General features: G+C 41.6%; 1 protein-coding gene across 5 annotated transcripts in view; it reads left to right on the top strand.

Moving 5' to 3' along the window:
* Positions 1–23,575, top strand: part of SYT14 (synaptotagmin 14) — an 84,553-nt gene extending 60,978 nt beyond the window's left edge. For 3 of the 5 annotated variants that reach the window (XM_081186007.1, XM_081186003.1, XM_081186004.1), the window contains 4 exons: positions 7,358–7,626; positions 9,859–10,308; positions 17,260–17,449; positions 22,126–23,575. In XM_081186007.1, coding sequence (XP_081042133.1) covers positions 7,358–7,626; positions 9,859–10,308; positions 17,260–17,449; positions 22,126–22,439 — 1,223 coding nt within the window. In that variant the 3' untranslated portion in view covers positions 22,440–23,575. Of the gene's footprint in view, positions 1–7,357; positions 7,627–9,858; positions 10,309–17,259; positions 17,450–20,885; positions 20,943–22,125 lie in introns of all 5 variants that reach the window. The other 2 variants (XM_081186005.1, XM_081186006.1) reach the window with 1 other exon arrangement.
* The last annotated feature ends 384 nt before the right edge of the window (positions 23,576–23,959 follow it).

Raw genomic sequence — 23,959 nt, 5'->3', positions numbered from 1 at the left:
ATGCATAGCTCTTTGTTCCCCGTAATCTTATGGTGGGCATACGTGGGAGGTTGGGTGTGAAATAAAACAGTTTTGCTGAGATGAAATAGCTCAGAGACTAGATCAGGGGTTAGCAAACTTTTTCAGCAGGGGGCCAGTCCACTGTCCCTCAAACCTTGTGGGGGACCGGAATATATATATATATATTTTGGGGGGGGAATGAATGAATTCCTATGCCCCACAAATAACCCAGAGATGCATTTTAAATAAAAGCACACATTCTACTCATGTAAAAACACGCTGATTCCTGGACCATCCGTGGGCCGGATTCAGAAGGCTATTGGGCTGGATCCGGCCCCCAGGCCTTCGTTTGCCTACCCATGGACTAGATGCTACATTTCTTGTTTTTAAGTGTAAGCTGCCTTGAGTCCCGTCAGGAAAAAAGGCGGGGTATAAATAAATATATTATAATAAGAAGATGTTAGCTGTATATCTTTGCACTTAAGTACCTTGTTTTCCATCTTGGAGACCAGGGTTCAAATCCCTGTTCAGCCATGAGGCTGTGTAACTTTGGGCTGGTTATTGACCATCGGCTCACCTCTCGCACAGGGTTGTTGTGAGGAAATAGCATACGCTTCAACATTTCTCCGATGAAAATAGGGACACCCCATTCCATAATGATAATTTTACTATTTATACATCACACATCATACTCTGTTGCCCTAGCCACTCTGGGCAGCTTCCAACATATATAAAAACATTTTTTTAAAAAAATCCCAGAACAGGATTGCCTTTGGATGGCTCGGGGGGGTCAGATAATTCCATACCTGCCAACATTTCTCCAATGAAAATAGAAACCAGGACGGCTTCTCTAAATCAGGGACGTCCCTGGAAAATAGGGAAACTTGGAGGGTCTGATACAACTCTCAGATCACTAGCTGAGAGAATGCTTTTCACAGTTTCTATAATGCTACTTACTATTTTAAGAATGCTTTTACTACCACTATTACTACTATTATTGACATCTTTTACAGCTTAGTCTACTTCAGGAGGAAGAGTGGGATATGAGTTAACTGAATGAATGAATGAATGAATGATGGGAGCGGGAGAGCTTTGTATGTCACCTTGAGCTCCTTGCAGGAAATATCAGATATAAACGTAACAAATAAATAAAGTGTAGCTTGGTAGAAGGGGTTTAACCATTTGTCCTCCACTATGCCCCCACTCGTAGAAAAGCAAATGACATTCCTCCACCCCTCTGCTGTGCAAATCGTAAATCTGAATCGGGACCAAAGTGAAGGAGTTAAGTGCAAATCTCCCTATTTATATGTTTTAAAATCCTACACTTAAAAGCACCGATACATAGGTGTTGCAATATATACATCCCCTAATATCTTTTTTTCTGATTTGCTATTAAATAATTTCCACACCTTCAAAACAGTGCCCAGTTAATACATGGTTTTAAAGGATTGGCTGTTCAGTTTTTTCCCTATTCTACTGTGCTGGCATCAAGGGCGAGAATTATTATTTTCTTACTTGCTTTTTATTGACTAAGCTGTCCCAACATGCAACGATTTTTTCCGCATAGAAGAAATCAAAGTGGTCTTTGTTTGTATCCCTGTAAGAAAACACTGGAATGTTTTAATCGCGTGTTTTTTTTCCAGATAAGTCATTTAGCTTCTGAATGGATCTTCAATAAACCATTTTCAGTTTTGGAATTATCATACAAACATTTTGCAGCTGTAGCTGTCAGATTTGTTAGTAATTAGCTACTTATCTGCTACCTTCAAATGGGTTGTTTAACAAGCTGTATAAAACAGTAATTTCAAATTAGGTATCTAAAATGTTACATTTTATGCCCATGAAAATGTTGAGTGTGTAAACTAATAACTGTAAATAGTAAATACATCAGCATTCTTTTGAAATATGCTTTTACAACTTCCATTGTGACACTATTGACTGTAAGGTGGTAAAACCAGCACTTGAGAGTAGATTGTTCAGTACTTGTGTCTCCCCGCAGTCAGATTGTCTTCTGATGATTAGCTTTCCATTAGGAAGGAACTCATTCTGGTTCTTGAATTGGCATAATAACCTTGTATGTTTTCCCATGTTGGTGATGAAGCAGTTTGGGTCGAGCAATTTGGGTCGAGCAATTCTGAGCTGAAGCGTCTTCCTGCAGGATCGGGAGAAGGTTAAATCTCTGCCCACATCTCCTTCATCCACAAGCAGTGAGGAACCTATGGCCTTCCAGTTGTTGTGGAATTCCCAACCCCCATCAGCCCCAACCAGCATGGCCAAATATCAGGATGATGGGAGTTGTAGTCCAGCAATGTCTGGAGGTCCACTGGTTCCCAAATCCAGGCTGCATTGGGTTAAAATAAATAGTGCTCAGCTGAAAGTTAGCTTCAGCGATGTTTCAGTCTGAAATTTTGGGGCAGGGGACGGAGTGGCAGTCAAGGGAAAATGACGCCAAAGTCACCCTACAGTTTACCCTTCTTCAACATCGCTTTTCTTATGGTGCTGACAATAGCACTCTTCCAGCAGCAGCCATTTCTTCACACATAGGATGATTCTGAGGTAGCTTTTCGGGGGTGACGGTGGTCAAGGGACGCCTTTTTGTTTTGACAGAAGCCTCTCACAGAATGATTAAATTGTGTTGTTCCAAGGAGCGATTCTGGGGAAATAAAATGGTAGTCACAGGGAAGAGAGCTGGCACTAGAAAGTTTCCCTTCTCCCCATTTCACTACTTCTCCAGCCTCCCCACATTTCTTAGAAAGAGAGAAAAGAATCATGGGATTGGTTGTAACATGTTGCTTGCTGTGGAATGACAGCAGAGAAAACAATGGAGGGGGGAGATATTTGAGGGGAGCAGGCATGTTAAAGGAGGCTTTGGAAACATTGGATCTAGGCACTCCTGTGTCTCCAATGCTAGAACAGGGGGAACAGATACCCCAGGTGTGCTGCATGGAAGCAGTGGCATGGATTTAATTTTAAAAAATGTAGCAGTGAACCAATGAAAAGGAGGAAGAACCCACATCACTGCTTTCTGCCGTACTGACACAAGCCCAATGGAGCTTTGGATTAGGCGGTTTGCTCGCCTTCGATTCTCCTTTCCTTTTGGATTGTTCTGCCCAGCAATCAGTTAAAGGGAAGAGGTTGTGTAGGTAGCAAACGAGAACTGGGTTGTCTGATTGATGCTTATTTCAGCTTTTGAGCAAGACAGCTGAGCTGTCTTCAAGTGAATGTAACTGCCACTCCCCGCTCCTTTTTTCTTCCCTCCTTGTTCATTCATTCTGTCAGACTGCCTTTTTCTTCTGCTCCTTTCTAGTACAGAGCTGATTACCGATCGAAAATCTTGTTATGACACATTTCTTTAATAGGTTCTTTAATAGGAGTTTCTTGCTTTTCAGTGGGATTCTGGGGGTGCTATTTTCTAAACTGAATTTTAGTTTATTTTGTTAAGCACAAGAGAAACAAAACTTCCTCTCCACCCCCACCCCCCAAGAGCTGTGCTATTTATTGCTTTCAGGCTCCAATGTCAGCATGGTTCACCAAAATATGGTGTCATTTGTGTGGTATGGTGACAAAGTATAGTAACTTAGTGGAGGCAGGGGCCAGCCAAAAGGACGCAGTGCATGTATGTGCTAGCCAAATAGTCAATGGTGCCCAGCATGGGTGTGCGTTATGCTTGCATTCAGCATAACTCCCAGACCCAGCCAGCTCAGGGTTAATGCTTGTTTTACTGCTCCCTGCTCTCATCAAAGCTGCCTGGTGCCATGACTGCAGTATTCATGCAGAGGTTGGGTGGCCATCTGTCATGGATGCTTTAGCTGAGATTCCTGCATTGCAGGGGGTTGGACCAGATGACCTTTGGGATTTCTTCCAACTCTACAATTCTGTGATTTTATGGTCTGATGAAACCACCCCATGTTTTTCCTACACATCTAGCGGAGCAACCCACAAGTGCCTTCTCCTTTCCCCCTTTTTGTCACTCAGCACTACACGTACATAGCATGGTTAACAAATTTACTATTGTTGCCATTACTGACAACAGTAATAATAATTTATAAAGCACCAGCAGCTTTTTAACTACTCTCAAAAGTTTTTTTTAAAAAAATAAACAACAACAACCAGAGTTCCTGCATGCAAACGTATTGTCTAATCAATGTGATGCAAAAGGAAATAGGATTGGGGAGAAAAGAGGGAAACAAGCCAACTTGGGCCCCTAGTTTTTGGAGTTACTTAATTTTTCTTATGATGACCAGCTAGAATGGAGACAGTCTTAGGAGAGGAGGAGCCAAAGCAGGCTTCCTCAAACTCAGCCCTCCAGATATTTTTGGCCTACAACTCCCATGATTCCTGGCTAGCAGGACCAGTGGTCAGGGATGATGGGAACTGTAGTCTCAAAACATCTGGAGGGCTGAGTTTGAGGAAGCCTGCGCCAAAGAGAAGTTCATTTCTCAGCTGAGCTGATGGGGTGAGCCTCTCCTTTCTCAACCTTAGTAGCACCAAAGGGTTTCATCTTAGCAGCACCAAAGGGTTTCACCAGTAGATGAAAACCCAAGGGAGAGGAGGATGCGAATGGCAACTGTGAATTTTCACTGCATTATAATGCGTTTGAATGCACATTCCCTGAGTTCAGCTTGCTTTCAGAATTTAGGAATGTCCAAAGTAGCAATTTATTTGGAAATGAAATCAAAACGATTTGTCTTCCTCCCAAACAACCCAGTAATCTACTCGTAAGGTATATTTATTTTCTCGCTGCACAAGTTACCCTTCATGTTTAATATATGTTGTTTCCATTTTGGTAGGCAGGTGGTATAAGCCGTGATTCCTCTGTAGCAGGATGCTGAGACAACCCACTTCATTGTGAAATAACAATGTTTGCGTACGCTCGTGTAATCTTTCTGTTTTAAAAGGGGGGGAAAGCGCCCCAGGTCTTCATTAAACATTTATTATTTATCTTCTATACTCTCTTTGCGGTGCAGGGTTATTTGGCGAGATGAACTTTTCCCAGCTCAAAAATATTAAAACATGAAAATTCCATTTGCGCTCATCGGAGTAGCATAGCAGAAACCTCTGTGGGTATTTAATCATTCAAAATAAAGGGTTTTCTTTAATTTTTAAACATGTATTTCATTTTATGTTTTATTTAAATTGTTTTAACATTTGCCGAGAAGCCCCTGAAGTACTAAAACTTTTGAAACTTAGGTTAGCTTAAAAATAAACATGAATAATCCTGCATGTGGAGGAATGACAGGAGAGAGGAAGGGGGAGAGAGAGATGCAAGTATGCTGCTGAGAAAGAAACCAGCCATGATGATTACAAAGCATTACTTGCAAAAATTATCAAGCTATACAGGGAAGCCGGAATTGGGTTGCTCATTGATAACAATAGGCCTTTTTCTGATTATTATGAATATTTAAAGGAGCTCATGAGAAGCTCAAAGCTAATGTGCAAAACCAGATTTTGGTAGAGCAGTTCTCTGGCTAGGGATTTTGAACCTCAGAGATAAGGCAGCAGTTTCCAGATGTTAATGAGGCAGACAGTGTAGGCATGGTTTGGGGAAACCAAATATAGAACAAGAAGAGTTGAGATGATGAAGACCTGTGGGAAACTGCAAGGCACGCAATGCAAAAGAACTTTACTAGCAAATGCTGTATTTTTGTGAGTAAGTAGCATGTAAGGCAAGGGACCAAACTTGCAATTGAAATGAAAAAGTTGAACATTTCAAAGGAGAGGGGGAAAAGAAGGAATAAGATGGAGCTTACATCTGAAACAGTAATGGTTGCAGTTAATATGGATTCAATTTGTTTCCTTCTACAGGAAATTTGCAACCCACTTAAATTGGTTAGTAGCATTAATCACTTCTCTGCTTCTTTCCTGACTCCAAAATGCACCTTTCTTTTCTTCATTATCTTATCCAGCTTTTAGAAGCAGCCCATATACTCATACACTTTACTTCATATAAATCCTTGTTAATGGAAAACACTAATTTGTTTCTGTTTTGTCTTATGGTGGGGGGGGGGGCAAACGCAGTGTGTTCATAGGTTCTACTTTACTATTTCTTCTGTATGTACTTTCCATCTGTCTTGAAATATATTAGGGCTGTCATTCTTCTTCATTTCTTAAAGTTATTTAATTAATTGTTTGAGGTTTCCAGTGCAATCTTATACATATCTGTTCAGAAGTAATCCCTGCTGACTTCAGTGGGACTTACTACCAGGTAAGTGGGTATAAGATTGCAGCCTTCATTAAGTAATTAATCAATTTTATAGTTGCATATGAATAAGACACTTGTTTTTTGGGGGGTGGGGAGTGCCTCCTTATTTCCAGACAAGGCATGTATGTGCCACAGAACACACAATGTATTCCCTCCTGTGTCATAGAAAAAGAAGTTGGAATCTTCTTTTAAGAGGTGCCATACGTCCAGAAGGGTAGATTATGGCAAATTTTCTTTTAAAAAGCTCAACAACTTTGCTAACTGTTGTGTCTGGACTTTCACTTTTTAAAATATGGCAACCCGATTCTAATATGCTGTTGACCCTGTGCCTTTTTTATATGTGTTAATATTTAACACAATGTATTTCCCTATAAATTGGGGGCACCTTTTGATCAGTTAAAAAGCTTTTAAACTGATAACTGTTTAATCAGCTAAATGGTGCAGCCCCCTAATAATACTTAAATTATATTACAGTACTTGCAAAGTTAAAATAAAGTTCCATTTAAAAGAACTTGGCTATATGTTTTGGAAAACGTAGCCACAATGTTTGGCACACTTGATTGTGTTTGCAGGATCTGGACTGGGACTGAATACAGAATCAGAACTGTAGGTGAGCTCTTAGACTCAGAACCAGGAGATGAACTCAGCTATAGCTGTCAAGCAAGCACATGCCTCATAGTGACAGACTCACGGTTATGATTCAAGTATCAAGCTAGGAAAGTTAGGCAAGAAAAGAAGCCGCAAGAATTGTCAGAATCTTATCAAAGACAGAAGATCACACCTAGGAAGTACTTTTTATGAGAAGGCACGGGTGGCAATTTGAGGTAGAATTCAACCCAGCGCTGCATTGTTGGATAGCAGATGAGGCAAAAACTGTGAGGATATTGAAGTTGGGTCGTATTGGAAGTTCAGGATAATCAGGGCAGGGCAAAAGCGTATCTGGATCCATGGAGCAGGAGTGGTAAGGGAGCATACCTAGAGATGAGGGATGCAGTTCCTTCTTCATGCACCAAGCTCAGCACATAACTCTTTGGATCAGGGCCACCATGTTTGAATTCCTCGTAAAGCACCACCTTGCTAAACAAATGATGTTTTTCTCTTCCAGCCACATTTCTTACAGAATGAAAGCCTATGATAACTGTTATTTATTCCTAGCAAACTGCATTCAGAGAATGAGACAAACACCTCCTCTTGATGAATTGCAGCCCCCACCGTACCAAGATGATAGCGGCTCCCCGCATCTCTCATGCACGCCCTCCGAAGTTGGTGACAGCAAATGTGAATTCTCTCAGTGTAGCAACAGTCCGAGATGCTCATATAAATGCCCAAGTGAAGGGAGCACTGGGCATGAAATAGAAAGCTTCCATAACAAAGGATATGAAGAAGATGTACCCAGTGACAGCACTGCAGTCCTTAGCCCAGAGGTAAACACACGCTCTCCCAATTGTACCAAAATTATTCAGGATATAATGAAGCAGCATTGGTCCGGTACATTACAGATCAGTCGGGCCTTGAAAGATGGCTTTCCCCATTGAGCCATACATGCACCACCTGAGACACAGGCAGAGAACTCTTTAAGTTCCTCCAGGTGGCGCTGTGGGTTAAACCACAGAGCCTAGGACTTGCCGATCAGAAGGTCGGCGGTTCGAATCCCCGCGATGGGGTGAGCTCCCGTTGCTCGGTCCCTGCTCCTGCCAACCTAGCAGTTCGAAAGCACGTCAAAGTGCAAGTAGATAAATAGGTACCACTGTGGTGGGAAGGTAAATGGCATTTCCGTGCGCTGCTCTGGTTCGCCAGAAGCGTTTTAGTCATGCTGGCCACATGACCCGGAAGCCGTACGCCGGCTCCCTCAGCCAATAAAGCGAGATGAGCGCTGCAACCCCAGAGTCGGCCACGACTGGGCCTAACGGTCAGGGGTCCCTTTACCTTTTACCTACTGAGCATGAAAACTGAGATGCAGCCTCTATCAAAGCCTTGGCTAGAGTTTAAATTAGAGAGGATATGGTAATTCTTCTTGTTTGCCTGGATAGAGGATCAAGGAGTGTGTGTGTGAGAGAGTATGTGGAAACTAGCCTACTGTAAAAAGGTAAAAAACACCTTTCCCTCTGGCCCCACTCATCACTTCCCTGTGGCCCCCGGAAACTTGCCCAGACGAAAAGGTGGCCCCCGGGCTGAAAAACACTCCCCAATTCTGACATATCAGAAGACCACCTCAGGACCTGAAGTTAACTTCTCCTTCCCCAAACCTGCCCCTGAGCCTTTCTTCCACCAAGTGCCCTGTGGGAAGAATAGCCATGACTTTGTACTTTCCTCATAGTAAAATATTGTGTACTTTAAAAAAGTAATTTAATGTCACTAATAAGCCATTGTGGAAGGATTTGTATCCTGAAAGGTGAGAAAGAAGTAATTGCAACAAATAAGTATATAAATGTAAGTCTATTATAGTTAGACTTGCTAACTTTGCAGTGGAATTCTTTGACTGGAATCTTAATGTTTGGTACACAGATAACACCACCGTCTTCTACCACAACCAAAATTATTAGCAGATTTGGCTACATATGTGAATCTCATTCTTACTTATAATTAATAGTGTGCTTTGATAGTTTAAATGTACAGCATGCAATTAGGAAGGTGTTTTATTTTTAACTGAGTCTTCTCGCATACCAAATGTCACTTTGACTGGTCATTTGACCAGTCTGGTAGCAGGGTTTTGGTTTTCTTTTTAGTAAAGCACAGGGTGAAATAGGTGGGAAAAGGCTGTGGTGTCAGCACATAGCACCCTCATGCAGGGATTACTTATCTGTCCCTCCCTTAAAATAAATCTGGCACTCTGAAAAATCACCAGGTGTTTTGAAACAGCTATTATTATTATTATTATTATTATTATTATTATTATTATTATTAATCACAAATGGAAGTTCTTTCCCCCAATAGACATAGCAAGTGCAGAAGGCCTAATCCTGAAAGTGACTATAGTAGAGGGAAAGGGGTTAGCTTACCCACCCTGATCCAGATCAGACCTCCTGCACATGCTTTTAACTTTTAAAATGCCATGCCCACAATTGATAATGTCATGAACAACATCTCCTAGTCTTGCCTTTAAAAGCACAATTTCTACAGCCCCTGCTTCTATGTATCAGGCTGCACAATCCAAAAATTGTCACTTATTTCTATGTTTTATTTCTGTTTTATTCATTTTTATGCAAACATTTCAAAATGGTTTATTATGTCATTGATTAATTAAATTTATTACGTCATTTATTTCTCCAGCTCCTCCCGACCCCTTCAACATTGTCCTAGCCAGTTCTCCCAGCTGTTTCCAAACACTTTGACCTTCTTGCTATGAACCTTTTATTCTTGCCTTTCTCTTTTCTGATTGGCTCTTTTCACAAGCAGTAAAAGAAGCCCTCACATTTTTTGTTTGACTGCCTGACAGCATGCTGTCCTTCCTTGAATATTCAAATACCTTGTGTGTGAAATGAACAAAAACATCATACTCCGTCACCGAGGACAAGCATTTTAATTTTAACAATTTATGTTAAGACACATACTGGCGAAACCACTTTTAACAAAATGTATCACAGAGTGTATCGATACAGTTATAGATGTCTAAATGGGGGTGAATGTATGTAAAACCTCTGCTCCATTTCATTTAGGATCTGTCAGCTCGAGGATCATCATCACAGCTCCCTAAATCTTTTGATCCTGAACCAGAAGCTAAGTATGGCACCCTGGATGTGACTTTTGACTACGACTCGCAGGAACAGAGGCTTCTGATAACAGTGACAGCTGTCACAGACATTCCAAATTATAGCAGGACAAGTGGAAGTTTATGGCAAGTACACCTGGTTCTTCTTCCTATCAAGAAGCAGAGAGCAAAGACCAGCATCCAGCGGGGTCCATGCCCTGTCTTCACTGAGACATTTAAATTTAATCATATTGAGTCTGAGATGATTGGGAATTATGCAGTGCGCTTTAGACTGTACAGTATACGCCGTGTAAAAAGAGAGAGGATTTTGGGAGAAAAGATATTTTACTTAACCAAATTAAATCTTCAAGGGAAGATGTCGGTACCAGTGACATTGGAGCCAGCGTACCCTATTTCCGTGAGTATTAAATCATACAGAAAAGTGTACAACCAAGGATTCTGATTAGAACCGTTCTTTGTGCCACAAAGAAATATACTTCTCTACAGCAGGACAATCGTTACAGCGGGGCAATGAGTAGTTGGTTGATTTAATGAAATTCGCTCACTCCTTCTTTTCTGGTGGGGAAGGAGAGAATCCATTTTGGAGTTCACCTCAGGTGCTGAAATGGCTTGGACTGGCCCTGGTAGTAGCCCTAAAACTTTGTAATTCCCTCCCAGCAAAGGTCCATGTAGCATTACCATTATTCAGTTTTTGTCATATGCTAAAGACACACCTCTTTATCTTAGCCTTTGAGGAATGTGTGTGTGTGTGTGTGTGTGTGTGTGTGTGTGTAAACCTGAAAATAGTAAATTAATTAAATATATATTATATATATATATATATTTAAAAAAGATTGATGCTATTAATTGTGCTTTGAACTGTATTGCTTTTGCTGTTGCATGCCAGCCAAGATTCCTTTGTAACAGGATGCTATCAGAAATACTGGAAGGTTTACTCCATTGGAGACCAAGACAGAAAGAAATATGAGATCTCTGATAGTTGTTTCTGTAATAATTATCATCTGAGGGGGTGCTTTCAGGAAACGTTAAATCTGAGGTAATTAATCCAGCTCAATGTGGGCACATCATTTTATCCTACAATGTAACGTAAACAACATGGCTCTCATTTGTGTAATACAAGATGAGTATTACTAAGTTGGAATGTGTGAGCTCTTTGAAATAATGTAAGTGGCTTGTCTGAACAGATCCACAATGAACAACTGTTGCTCAAGTCTAGGTTTGAAAGCTGGTGGTACTAGAAATAAACATGGGTAGGGGGACAGAGGGGTGAAAAAAGAAGAAACAGAATGATTCAGCTTCCTAAGCTCCAGTTAGTTTTCCCTGCATTTACTACACAGTTTCCTCCAGGTTCCTCAGATATGTGTTTATTGTATCACCTTGTGAGAAGCATGGTAGGATTCTGCCAAATGGCTTGAATCACCTTGCATCAGCTGAAGGCAGCACTAAACCAAATCCTTCCCAACTGAATTTGCAATGAGACAGGGGAGCATCCTATGCTATATTCAAGAAACCGTCAAAAGACTTTAAGGACAATGGAGCTATCTATCGCTTACAGGTCATATAGGGACGTGGGTGGCGCTGTGGGTTAAACCACAGAGCCTAGGACTTACTGATCAGAAGGTCGCGGTTCGAATCCCTGCTCCCAGGTGAGCTCCCGTTGCTCGGTCCCAGCTCCTGCCAACCTAGCAGTTCGAAAGCACGTCAAAGTGCAAGTAGATAAATAGGTACCGTTCCGGCGGGAAGGTAAATGGCGTTTCCGTGTGCTGCTCTGGTTCGCCAAAAGCGGCTTAGTCATGCTGGCCACATGACCTGGAAGCTGTACGCCAGCTCCCTCGGCCAATAAAGCGAGATGAGCACCGCAACCCCAGAGTTGGCCACAACTAGACCTAATGGTCTAGCAGAGACATCACCTTGCCAACAAAGGTCCGTATAGTTAAAGCCATGGTTTTCCCAGTAGTGATGTATGGAAGTGAGAGCTGGACCATCAAGAAGGCTGATTGCCGAAGAATTGATGCTTTTGAATTATGGTGCTGGAGGAGACTCTTGAGAGTCCCATGGACTGCAAGAAGATCAAACCTATCCATTCTTAAGGAAATCAGCCCTGAGTGCTCACTGGAAGGACAGATCGTGAAGTTGAGGCTCCAATACTTTGGCCACCTCATGAGAAGAGAAGACTCCCTGGAAAAGACCCTGATGTTGGGAAAGATGGAGGGCACAAGAAGAAGGGGATGACGGGCGAGGTGGTTGGACAGTGTTCTTGAAGCTACGAACATGAGCCTGACCAAACTGCGGGAGGCAGTGGAAGACAGGAGGGCCTGGCGTGCTCTGGTCCATGGGGTCACAAAGAGTCGGACACAACTAAACGACTAAACAACAACAGACCTAATGGTCAGGAGTCCCTTTACCTTTACAGGTCATATGCTTTCTTTATAGAATTGATTCCTCAAAGAATAGTGGATCTACACACACACACACACACACACACACACACATGCAATATTCTCTGGGGGATTTTCTATAAAGCTTGCAAAAAAAATCATGAGGTGGCTGCCATTATTTTGCTAATGGGCTGTTCTTTCAGAGTACTCACAGCCATGAATTAACATTTAAGACCATGGATTTTAGTGGGCTTAATCAGTAGCAGTGTGTGTTGTGGCCTCCTGTGACTGGCATTTCTGCGGCTTACCTGGACAAGGCAGGGCAACAGTGAGGTCAGGGCTACATGGTTGCATTGGTGGGACTGTGGCCTGTTCCCACCCCTGTCCAAGTAAGCAGCAGTGATGCCAGTGTCATGCTACTACTGACCTTATGTGTGGTTAACTCTATGTTAGGTTGTGATTTTTGGCTTGGGATCCCTTTATCGGGGATGCCTGAGGAAGTTGCTCTTTGTCAATTCTGATAGAAACTGAGCTGACCCACACACACCTCCCAAGCTATTATGCAGATTGGAACCTAGTTATTCTTTAGATTTAGCACTCCTCTGAATTTTCTGCTGCAGTTTTTCACTCCACAATATGTAAAGTATCTGAGGTGAAATACATTTATAAATGCATATTTAGAGATAAAATATGTTCAAAAAGTATTTATTTAAATTTGACTTTTGTGAGTTTTTTAAAATCTTGTAGATTGATGCAGAAACACGATGAAATGGATTTATGAAAAAACATTGCTTGAAAGAGGCATAAACCAGAAATAGACTGATATGTGCCTGCTTACCCTTTAATCAAATGTTTGAAAAGTTTTTATGGCTACATTCTTACATAGCTGTGAAGTATGTTTGTCAGTGAAAGATGCCTTGCATATGACACTATTAGACCCTAATGTAGACTATAAAAAGGGTATCTAGGCAATAATTTTAATGCTTTGTCAGAGCACATTCCAAACAAATTAAATAATCTATCTTCTCATTTTTACCCACTAAGATGTACTGCATAATTTTTATTAGAAAACTTATAAAGACACTGCATTGTGCATCAAATGAGAAAAGTGGCACAAGGGTGCCATTCTTACCTTGCCAAATGTCTGTTGAGGAAGTTGGAACACTGATTTGCCGAAACATATAAATTCTGTTTTGTCATTTCATTTTGAGAGTATATTATTCACAGTAGCTTAAGTTTGGGAACAAAGCTGATCTGTGAATAGTGTGATACTTTTGTTCTCAGAATAATTTGCCTATGCATATATTTCACATATTATTTATGATTTGCAGAAGGAAATTTGATATAACTTTATAGACTCTGTAGTAATAAATCACAGCTGTATGTAATAATTTTTAAAGATTTGAGTCTCTTGATTATACCCAGTGAAGGAATTATGTTTTTCATTTGATTTTACTTTAATCAGTGTTTTTGCCCAAGACAGAAGGAGATTTTTAATAGTGCATCTACCAGTTTGCCCTCTTGAGATTGAAAAAAACAAATTAGAAGCAAAGGCCTTTGAGAAGTTGTCTTTTAACCAATTCTTCTAAAACTCTGATTAGGTGCTTCATGCAATTCTATAGAGTCTATGCCAGGGGTCAGCAAACTTTTTCAGCAGACCTTGTGAGGGGCTGAACTATATGGGGGGGGGGGAATGAATGAATTCCTATGCCCCACAAATAACCCAGAGATGCATTTTAAATAAAAGCACACATTCTACTCATGTAAAAACACCAGGCAGGCCCCACAAATAACCCAGAGATGCATTTTAAATAAAAGCACACATTCTACTCATGTAAAAACACGCTGATTCCTGGACCATCCGCAGGCCGGATTGAGAAGGCAATTGGGCCGGATCTGGCCCCCGGGCCTTAGTTTACCTACCCATGGTCCATGCAGAATTAAGAATCAATGAGTTCTGTGTGGCTTTCTCCTAGATAAGTGGATATAGGATTGTAGATGAGCAGATCAATCCTCTGCACTGGAGTGAATTCGGACGGGGCTTCCAACTGCATGTGACTGAACGTGTGGAAGCTACCACTGGCAGTGTCAGTATCAGCTACAGCTTGTGTGTGCCTCCCAAACAAGGCTTTTCAGGGGCGAGGAGTGGAGAGTTTTGGGTTGGCAAAGGAACCACTGATCCTAAGCCAGTCCATTGACAGGCCCAATCCAGGTCTCTCTGCTGTGTTATCCTGGAGCTGGTCCAGAATGGTAATTTCGTGCCACCCACCTTCTGCTCTGATTGCCATGATGTCCAGTTGTACCCTCCAGGAGTTTGGATTGTGCCCTTAATAAAACAACAGTCTATTTTATCATTTTTTACTGTACCACTAGAATGGCATATGTAGCCGGCAAGATTTTTCATAAATCAATAAAAGAGCTTGGCTCTAAATTTTATTCAAACTAGATCTCACACCCTCATCTTAAATAGAAGCTATACTGTGATTAAAATAATAATCATCACAAATATTCTGATTACAAATATGGTCCCCCCTGCCTTAATGGAAGCAGCCCCCACAACTGCGGGGGATCACCAGCAAATGAAAAACAAGAATGACAGAGGCTAAATCACCCTTGCAAATTCCCCCCAGGGACGGGGGGAATGGGCTTCACTCGTAGTTTGACTCGGTACCTGGCTCTTGCTCCAGTATGGGACAGGAGACCTTTAATCTTAACTTAGCAGCTTGCTTTTCTGTCTCTAACCATGAGTCAACCTGGGGAAGCATGTAGAATTGTAGAAATAAAGTAAGTTACCCTTTCAGTGCCAAAACAGGAACATTCCTGTTCAAGATAACCTTTTCTAAGAAGCCAGAAGCTTTTCTTTTAGGAATCCTAGGTGCAAAGATTCCAAATAACCGGAAGAGACTATTTATATATGTGACTACAGATGCCCAGACTTTGTTAGGTCATAGGTGGAAAGATAATATAACCCCTACCAAGAAAGAATGGCTAGTAGATTCTTTAACATATTGTGCATGCATACTTCTTCCACTGAAAAAAAAATGGAGATGTTCTAAGTATATGCCAGAGATTGTAGTTGCATATAAGATAATCTTAGCTTGAGGCACATTTCTTGATACCTGATTCCTGAAAAGGCAGGAAGACACCTCATTGTAGCACTTCTCCACCCCATTAAAGCCTTGCACCAGTGTTGAAAAAGGATATCCTGAGTCACCAAGAAGCCCCATGCTGACATTTCTAAAAAGTGGAAAAGATCCTTGAACAATCTGGTCCAAATAGATTCTTGCTATCTTGGGTAGTTACCCTTATCTTGGTATTAACCCTGGAAGAGGACATCTGCTTCACACATCCTCTGATACCCAGTTGCACCTGAAGTAGAGGTGACAGAGTGTAGAAGACAAAAGTGGCATCTGGAATGAAGTGAGAAATAAGAAAGTATACTTACATGGGGCACATGTGTGTTTTTTGGTAGCCAAGAGAAGGCACAAGGAGATGGAGGTCAGGCTATAACTACCTTACCCTTCTTGTCAGAGGTCCAGCTTACCAGGAGCTGCAGGTCTCCAGGGCCCTTACTATTGATTGAAAGAGAGTTGCTTAGTGAACTTTCCTCAAAAGCAGAGGTGTCTGTTAGGAGAGAAATCCAAGTGGGAAGGGAGGTCTCAGATTTCCTAGTTTTCATGCATGGGATATGGTTGCTGCCAGAAGAGGTGCCTACAAATGCCTACCACATAGCAAAGATGGACCGACATCTGATATCTTACACCCTGGCTACATTGTTTACTGTCCACTACATAATTTACTGTCCCAAACAAAGGCAAATACAGGGCACCTGTTTAAAGTAGAATGTGCTTCTTAGCAGCAAACACATGCTTGCAACTGCTTTCTGGAAAAGATTCCTAATTTATAAGAACACGAACCAGGGTTTTGAAAAGGCAGGTCCCTGGTGGAGAGTTGTCTCTTCAGGTCAGATGCAATACACATACATACACATTTCAAAAACATAATGTTACATTTGTGTCTGTTCTTGCTTCCTTGAGTGTTAGATTTGTGCTTGCGGCGATCTTTCGTTTACACAATGTGGGGTTATTGGAGAACATTTGCCGGTATCTTGCCGAGTCATTTGAATTGCTTTGTTGCACCCAACTGATTTGTAGAAGGTTGCACTTGGCTTTGCACCACACTGAGTGTCGGTGATAGACCCTTGCCTGCAGTTATGGGAAATCTGCAGAAGCATACCTTTGATTTCCAGCAACCAGATTTATCATACTGCGTTTCTGACTTAAGGCAAGGTAATTCCGGTTCTTTGGGCTGGGATGGTAATGTAATCCTGGCTTAAATGTATGTGATGAGATTTAATTGTTTTCTGGGGTGGGGGAATTGAGCATCGAATTTCACAGCTTGATATTTTGCCTCGGCTTTGCTCTGAACATTGGGGGCCCCTGGAATCTTGCCTTGCTGCATTCTCCTACAGCTGTTATAGAAAGATAGAGGAAACAGGTTCCTGGAATTGATCTCTCTGGTAGAAAGTGATCGGGGCTGGTCCTTGGTTTAATGTTGTATGATAGGTGCAGGGACACCGTGTGTCTCTCTGCAGGCGTTGAGCATGGGAATTCATTCTTAGACCAAGAGGGTAGTGAAAACCTTTCTGTGCATGGATTTTCCCTCCTGACTCTGTTCCAAGTGCAAAACTGAGCATTTTCCAGCACTTTGAGAACTTGTTATTCCTATTTGTGATACTGGTTCTGTTGGCATAGAAGGTGGCCTTCTTTATATTTTGAGGAGGGTTATATTTCACTCTTATATGTATTGTTCTTTCAGATCCACACCCCCGTTTTTTATTTTCATTAAGCTGTCATGTGCTGTTAAGATCAAGTTAGAGTCAAAATCTAGGGAGATATAAATACTGGGAATGGGTTCTTCAGTATCTTGGCTGCATAAAATGCTTGCAAATGCTTTGCTTTTGCTTCTAGGGCTGCGACTCCCAAATGAGCATGTCAGAAATGTCCTGCAGTGAAAGTACCTCCTCCTGTCAGTCTCTGGCACATGGCTCAGCTCCAGAAATCCTCATTGGACTGCTTTATAATGCCACAACTGGAAGACTAGCAGCAGAAGTGATAAAAGGCAGCCACTTCAAAAACCTGGCAGCAAACAGACCACCCAGTGAGTGGAATATTTTTTTTTATCCTAATACTTCTGCACTTGGGGGGATTTCACTGGTGGGGACTTCAATCCTATCATTTAGCTTTATCCAGTCAAACTGAAATACTGCAATCATCAGCTAATCTGTTTCATGTTTTATATTTCCAGTCATTGGGGAAATGGCAGAAATCTAAAATTCAAAATATTAGTTGTGATTTGACAAGATCCTTTTAATTTTTCATGACTGGCTGACTAATAAATTGCCTTTATCATAATGATTAATTGCTAAACTATTAATGCCTCACATCACAGAGCCAATATAAAAAGTTATAATGTATTTTAAAAGTGTGTGCCAATGAATGTTTATGTAAATGTGTTGATGCTACTGCGGTTAAGGATCCTCTTGTAAGAGTTTATCAGTGTGTGAGAGTTTAACTGATACCGACATGTATAATTTAGATTTTATATTCTCATAGTATAATATGATTTATATTATATTTATTCCTGATACCAGATATGAAGAAATGTTGCATACTCTAGAGATAGATAGGAAGACAGTCATGCGGTTTGTTCTTGGCTTCCTGCTTCTTGTTTGTATGCGGTACTCAAACAACAAACCTGAGTTCAGACATAATGCTAAGCCAAACCATGGGGTAGCATTGGGTTGGACAGCAGTAGCAAGACCAGGAAGGAGCAAAGTGGCTGTGATTTCTACTGTGCGTACCCGTGCACTTGAACAATCACACTGAGCCATGGTTTGGCTTGCCCTTATGGATAAACTGGGCAAATATGGGTGCAATCCTAAGAAATTGCAGACCTCTCACTCCATGGGTAGAGAGGGAGATCTGCAGACAGAGGAGATCTACCCCAGAGGGAACTTCTGTAACTGGAAGTCTCTTCTGCATCCAGTGCTTCTGCTGTGTTGGTAAGGGAAAGGGGGCATGTCAGGGAAGAATGAAAGAAACATTGGATCCACACGATCTAAAGCTCTCCCATGCCCCTGGCATGCCCCCAACAATAGATGAAAAGGATGTCTTGGAACTTCCACATATTTTCCCTGCAGTGGCCTGGCATCCACCTACCAGCCTAGTCATCACAAGACTGTCAAGGCTCTGTTCTTCCACTGTGAATTCTTCCTTTCCTGCCCCCACTAGACTGCTCCACCCCATAGCCTCAGATGGAGCTAGGAATGTGTTTGAACTGGGCATATTTGAGTTCCTTTTGTTCACTTGTCGGGACCAGAATGTGCAAGCGGGCCCAGGAATCAGATGTACATTGTGCTAGCACCCAAATTTAGCCCTTGGGAGCCACGCATATATAAATCAGTAAAGAAAAAAGTAAGCGGTAGAAAACCACAGTGGTAGTCAGAACCTAGGGAGGAGAAAAGACAAACTAGGTACGATATTCAACAACCATTGCTACCAAGATGTTAAGTCGTAAGAACATAAGAAGAGCCTGCTGGATCAGGCCAATAGCCCATCTAGTCCAGCATCCTGTTCACACAGTGGCCAGCCAGATGTCTGTTGGAAGCCTGCGAGCAGGACCTGAGTGCAACAGCAATTTCCCCTCCTGCTGTTTCCAGCAACTGGTACTCAGAAGTATTACTGCCATGGAGATGGTCGTTGTGGCTGATAGCCATCAATTGCCCTCTCCTGCATGAATTTGTCTAATCCTCTTTTAAAGCTATCTAGGTTGGCGCTGTGGGTTAAACCACAGAGCCTAGGGCTTGCCGATCAGAAGGTCGGCGGTTCGAATCCCTGCAACGGGGTGAGCTCCCGTTGCTCGTTCCCTGCTCCTGCCAACCTAGCAGTTTGAAAGCACGCAGTGCAAGTAGATAAATAGGTACTGCTCTGGCGGGAAGGCAAACGGTGTCTCCGTGTGCTGCTCTGGTTTCGCCAGAAGCAGCTTAGTCATGCTGGCCACATGACCCGGAAGCTGTACACTGGCTCCCTTGGCCAATAAAGCGAGATGAGCGCCACAACCCCAGAGTCAGCCACGACTGGACCTAATGGTCAGGGGTCCCTTTATCTTTACCTTAGGTTGGTGGCTATCTCTGCTGCTGGGGGAGTGAGTTCCGTAGTTTAACTATGTGCTGTGTGAAGAAATACTTTCTTTTATCTGTCCTGCATCTTCCAGCATTCGGCTTAATGTCCTTGAGTTCTAGTGTTATGAGAGAGGGAGAAAAACTTTTCTCTATCCACTTCTTCCATGCCATTCATAATTGTATACACTTCTATCTATCCGTTTGGGTTGCTGCAAGCATCATTTTTTGAAAAAACCCTTTTTAACAGACACTTCAGGTTACAGACGCTTCAGGTTACAGACTCCGCTAACCCAGAGATAGTACCTCAGGTTAAGAACTTTGCTTCAGGATGAGAACAGAAATCGTGTGGTGGCGGCAGCAGGAGGCCCCATTAGCTAAAGTGGTACCTCAGGTTAAGAACAGTTTCAGGTTAAGAAAAAACCTCTAGATCGAATTAAGTTCTTAACCCGAGGTACCACTGTATCTTCTTCCATTTTGTTTGAAATGGACCCATATTACTGTCATGAGTTTAGGAATCTGGTGCCCTGATCCAGAATCTCCTTGCACATGCAGGTGTTGTGATCCACACACCAAATTTTTCTATCTGTTCATTGCAGTGTTGGGAACAGATCTAGGCACTAATCTCCACTATGTTTTTCACTCAGGCTTCCCTGACACTGTAGTTTGAGTAGAAAGCCTATTCTTACAGGAGAACTTTATGGGTGCATTGAAGCAGCCATTAAGCTTTAGATGGTCTATGATCACATGATTTTGCACTTGGTGTAATAATTTATCTCAGATGAATGTTGGTGTAAAGTAGCATTAAATGTACAGAATAGTGTTGTGGTTGTTGTTTTTTTTAATAAAAAACAAAACACCCAACAACCAGTGTATTGATCAAACTAATGTTTAATCCAATTAGCTTTCACCTTATTGTTTGTAATATATACAGGATTCAATTCAGTGACTGCTTACCCTTTTGTAATCCCATTGACCTCAAATGAGGCTCCACTAGTTTGAGGTCATTGAACTGACCCTTACTCAAAAAGCTGGAGTTTGCATGAAAAAGAGGATGGTCCGGTAAAGGTGACACTATGATTTCTGTAGTTTTGTAGCGTAATCTTTTGCATGAATCTGTATGTTCTGTGTTAGAAACACAATAGAAATTAGTACTAAAATATCCCATTACTTGAAACAGTGTAATTTTTTTCCCTGTTAAAGATTACACAATGACCTTGCAGAATTCATTTCATTCAATTGTACCTGCCAATCCTTTTGTTTGGTCCCTCTCTCTAAACAGATTTGTTAAGGTTTCATTTTCTTCCACTCTGGTGAATAGTGTTTCCTCTTAAACTTTAACCTTTGATCCTCTCTCACCCAACTATTGACATCTGGTCATTATTTCTTTTACTGCTTTCCACCCCCTGTTGTCAGACGGACTGTTCTGTTGTCTAAAACACTTGATAGGTGGACAGGTTTATATAATACGAGGTGAGTTCCTGTAGAGACTAATTGGATGTTGTCTTTTTCATGCAAAAGAAAGTTGCCAGCAGCAAAGCTCTCCACCACTCGCCACCATGTTGGTTTCTGACAATTTACCTTAATTAACTATTCTACTCTTATAATGGAGATAGACCAAATCTCTGACTGGATGATGGTATTTCAAAGATCTGAAAATTAAAATGTGAAGTTGAATTTAATGAGTAAGCCAAAAAAGAAGACACAAAAACTGTCTTGTTTCTAAATACCATGAAATACAGATATGGATGCAGCATCCTGCATTCAGTGGCCATGAGTGTATTTTCCCAGACAAAGTGGAAAACACTATAATGAAACTGATAGTTTTTGGTGTCAAATGTTGTATTAATGAATTCATGTCCACGATTCAGTAGCTCTGGTGCACAGATAGAGGCTTTCCTGTTCTCGTCTATCAACATTGGAATATATCCCCCTGTGCAGATAGGATTTTGGATTGTGGCCTGACTATCTGAGCTATTGTTATAGCCTAGTACTTCTTAAAAGCACTATAAAGCAACTGTGCCCAAATAATGTAACAAAACAACACATTGAATATTAAAAATTAGACATGAAGAGAGAGCATTACTCAGATGAGTAAACATCAGCTTGTCAATGCATTTTGTTTTTTGGCATTTTAAATATTCACAAATGAAAGAAAAAACTGACAACCCTTGAACCACATCCATGCAGAGAATTTTCCCCCAGTAAACATTTCATTCTGAGCACCCATGATGTCATCACTGCACTCCACCTCATACACATATTTTTACTTGTAAATTATTTGTTTATTTCATTTCTCTTTTTATCCACCTGTTTACATTATCTGAAAACTCTGAAATGCTTTACAGTGTTGTGGCCAGTTGTAGCTTGCTGAGTGTTAATGCTACACATGTCTGCTTTATGCAAGTGAGCAGGGGGTGAATGGATAGAAGGATTATGAGGTATACCTTTAAGTAAACTTGTTATGTAAGGATAATGCAATTAAGTAAAAGTTGAACTTCAATGTTTACTTTCTTTTTTAAACATGGCTTAAGTTTAGTCAACTACTCAAAATCCAACATGGTATACGCCATAACCTTAAAGATAGTCTGGTGTATTTTCGTAGGAGAAATCCTTTGTCTAAAGCATCTTATGCATGACATTGTTTATTTTGTAGATACGTTTGTTAAGCTGACGTTGCTGAATTCTATGGGCCAAGAGATGTCCAAATGCAAGACATCTATCCGAAGAGGGCAACCGAATCCAGTCTACAAAGAGACCTTTATTTTCCAGGTGGCACTGTTTCAGCTTTCTGATGTTACACTCATATTGTCTGTGTACAATAAACGTAGCATGAAACGAAAGGAAATGATAGGCTGGATTTCTTTAGGTTTGAACAGTTCTGGCGAAGAGGAACTAAATCACTGGACTGAGATGAAGGAATCCAAAGGACAGCAAGTATGTAGGTGGCACTCGTTGTTAGAATCTTAATGAGTAGTTGCGGCTCCACGTAATGTCAGGATTCCACGAGGCTGCCCCGCAGGTGCAACCAAGAGAAAGTGTTGCAGAAGTTACAATTCAACATTCCACTTTTACAGATGCACAAAACGCCGTGGAGCAGAATTTACTTTCGCATCTTCAGTTGACACCACTGAGTTCAGGTGACATGCACTGGACGCAGAAGAAAGAGCAATCCCAAGTCCTTATTTTGACGCTTTCAGGATTGTTTTGGTTCACATCTCAGTTTTCCATTTAACTAATAGGTATTTTGTGTAAATCATCTACTATTGCAAAGTTCTCTTGATTGTGTTTGTTTTCTTAGAGGTGCTATGCTGTGTTATATATGACTTGTCGAGAAGCAGATTTAGAGAGCTGGGGGAGTAGTTAACTAGTGGAACACAAAAATTAGAATTTTGGCACACAGTAATTGGAACATTGCTTCCCCACCCCCTTAGGAACTTAACATTTCCTTAACGGAGTTTAATTTTGAAGAACAACATGCAAGAGCACTCCTGCATGTTGACTGCTTATCAGATACACAAACAGCTCCTCTGTGGTGCCTGCTTTAGGCTGGGGGTTGTAACTCCCTATTCGCTCCCAAGAGCGGAAGTTGTTCGAATGATGAATCACTGCTAATAGTGTGCATAAACCCATCACAATTCATCCCTGGCAAACACCTTTTTGTGTTGTTTCAGGAGCTTACAGACTTGTTTCACCGGTGGCAGCAGTGAGAGAAAAGAAAAATGTGTGTGTACACCATGGGAAGGGAAGCCTCTCTCAAAAAACTTTCTGCTCTCTTGAACTATTGTGAGAGTGCCAATTTACCATGCAGGATCCTCTTGCGTGTCGTTTCCTTGGATCTGTCAAATCAGGTCTCAATATTTTTGGCATTGATCAAATTGTCTTTGAGTCCACCTCAGGAATAATCTCCACTTTATGTCATGCAGCGATCATTTTTTGTTTTACGGATCCCTCACAGGCCTATTTAGACAGGTTGAAAACACAGGATCTAAAGAGCTGCACAACTAATTCAATGTGCCTAAGGGAGCTTTAGACGTGTGTTTCTCAAATAGCAGCCCTCCATGCTTTGAAACGGAGAGGAATTTTCACAGTATGGAGGTCGAGTTTTTTTAAAAAAAAGTTTCACTGCATGAACAGAAGCACCAGGACACAACTAAAGTCATCCTATTTCCCCCAGTAGTAGAGCATGGTTGAAATCCTGTACAGTGGTGCCCCGCAAGACGAATGCCTCGCAAGACGGAAAACTCGCTAGACGAAAGAGTTTTCCGTTTTGGAGGTGCTTCACAAAACGAATCTCCTATGGGCTTGCTTCGCAAGACGAAAATGTCTTGCAAGTTCCTGCGGGTTTTTCCCCCTCCTCCCCTTTTCTAAGCAGCTAAGCCGCTTATCAGCTGATCCGATAAGCTGCTAAAAGCCGCTAATAGCGCTAATCCGCTAATCCGTCAGTGGGCTTGCTTCGCAAGACGAAAAAACCGCTAGACGAAGAGAAT

Source organism: Podarcis bocagei (assembly GCF_964188305.1).
Source record: "Podarcis bocagei genome assembly, chromosome: 3".
Classification (NCBI taxonomy): Eukaryota; Metazoa; Chordata; class Lepidosauria; order Squamata; family Lacertidae; genus Podarcis; species Podarcis bocagei.
This window is presented reverse-complemented; position numbering and strand designations above follow the sequence as displayed.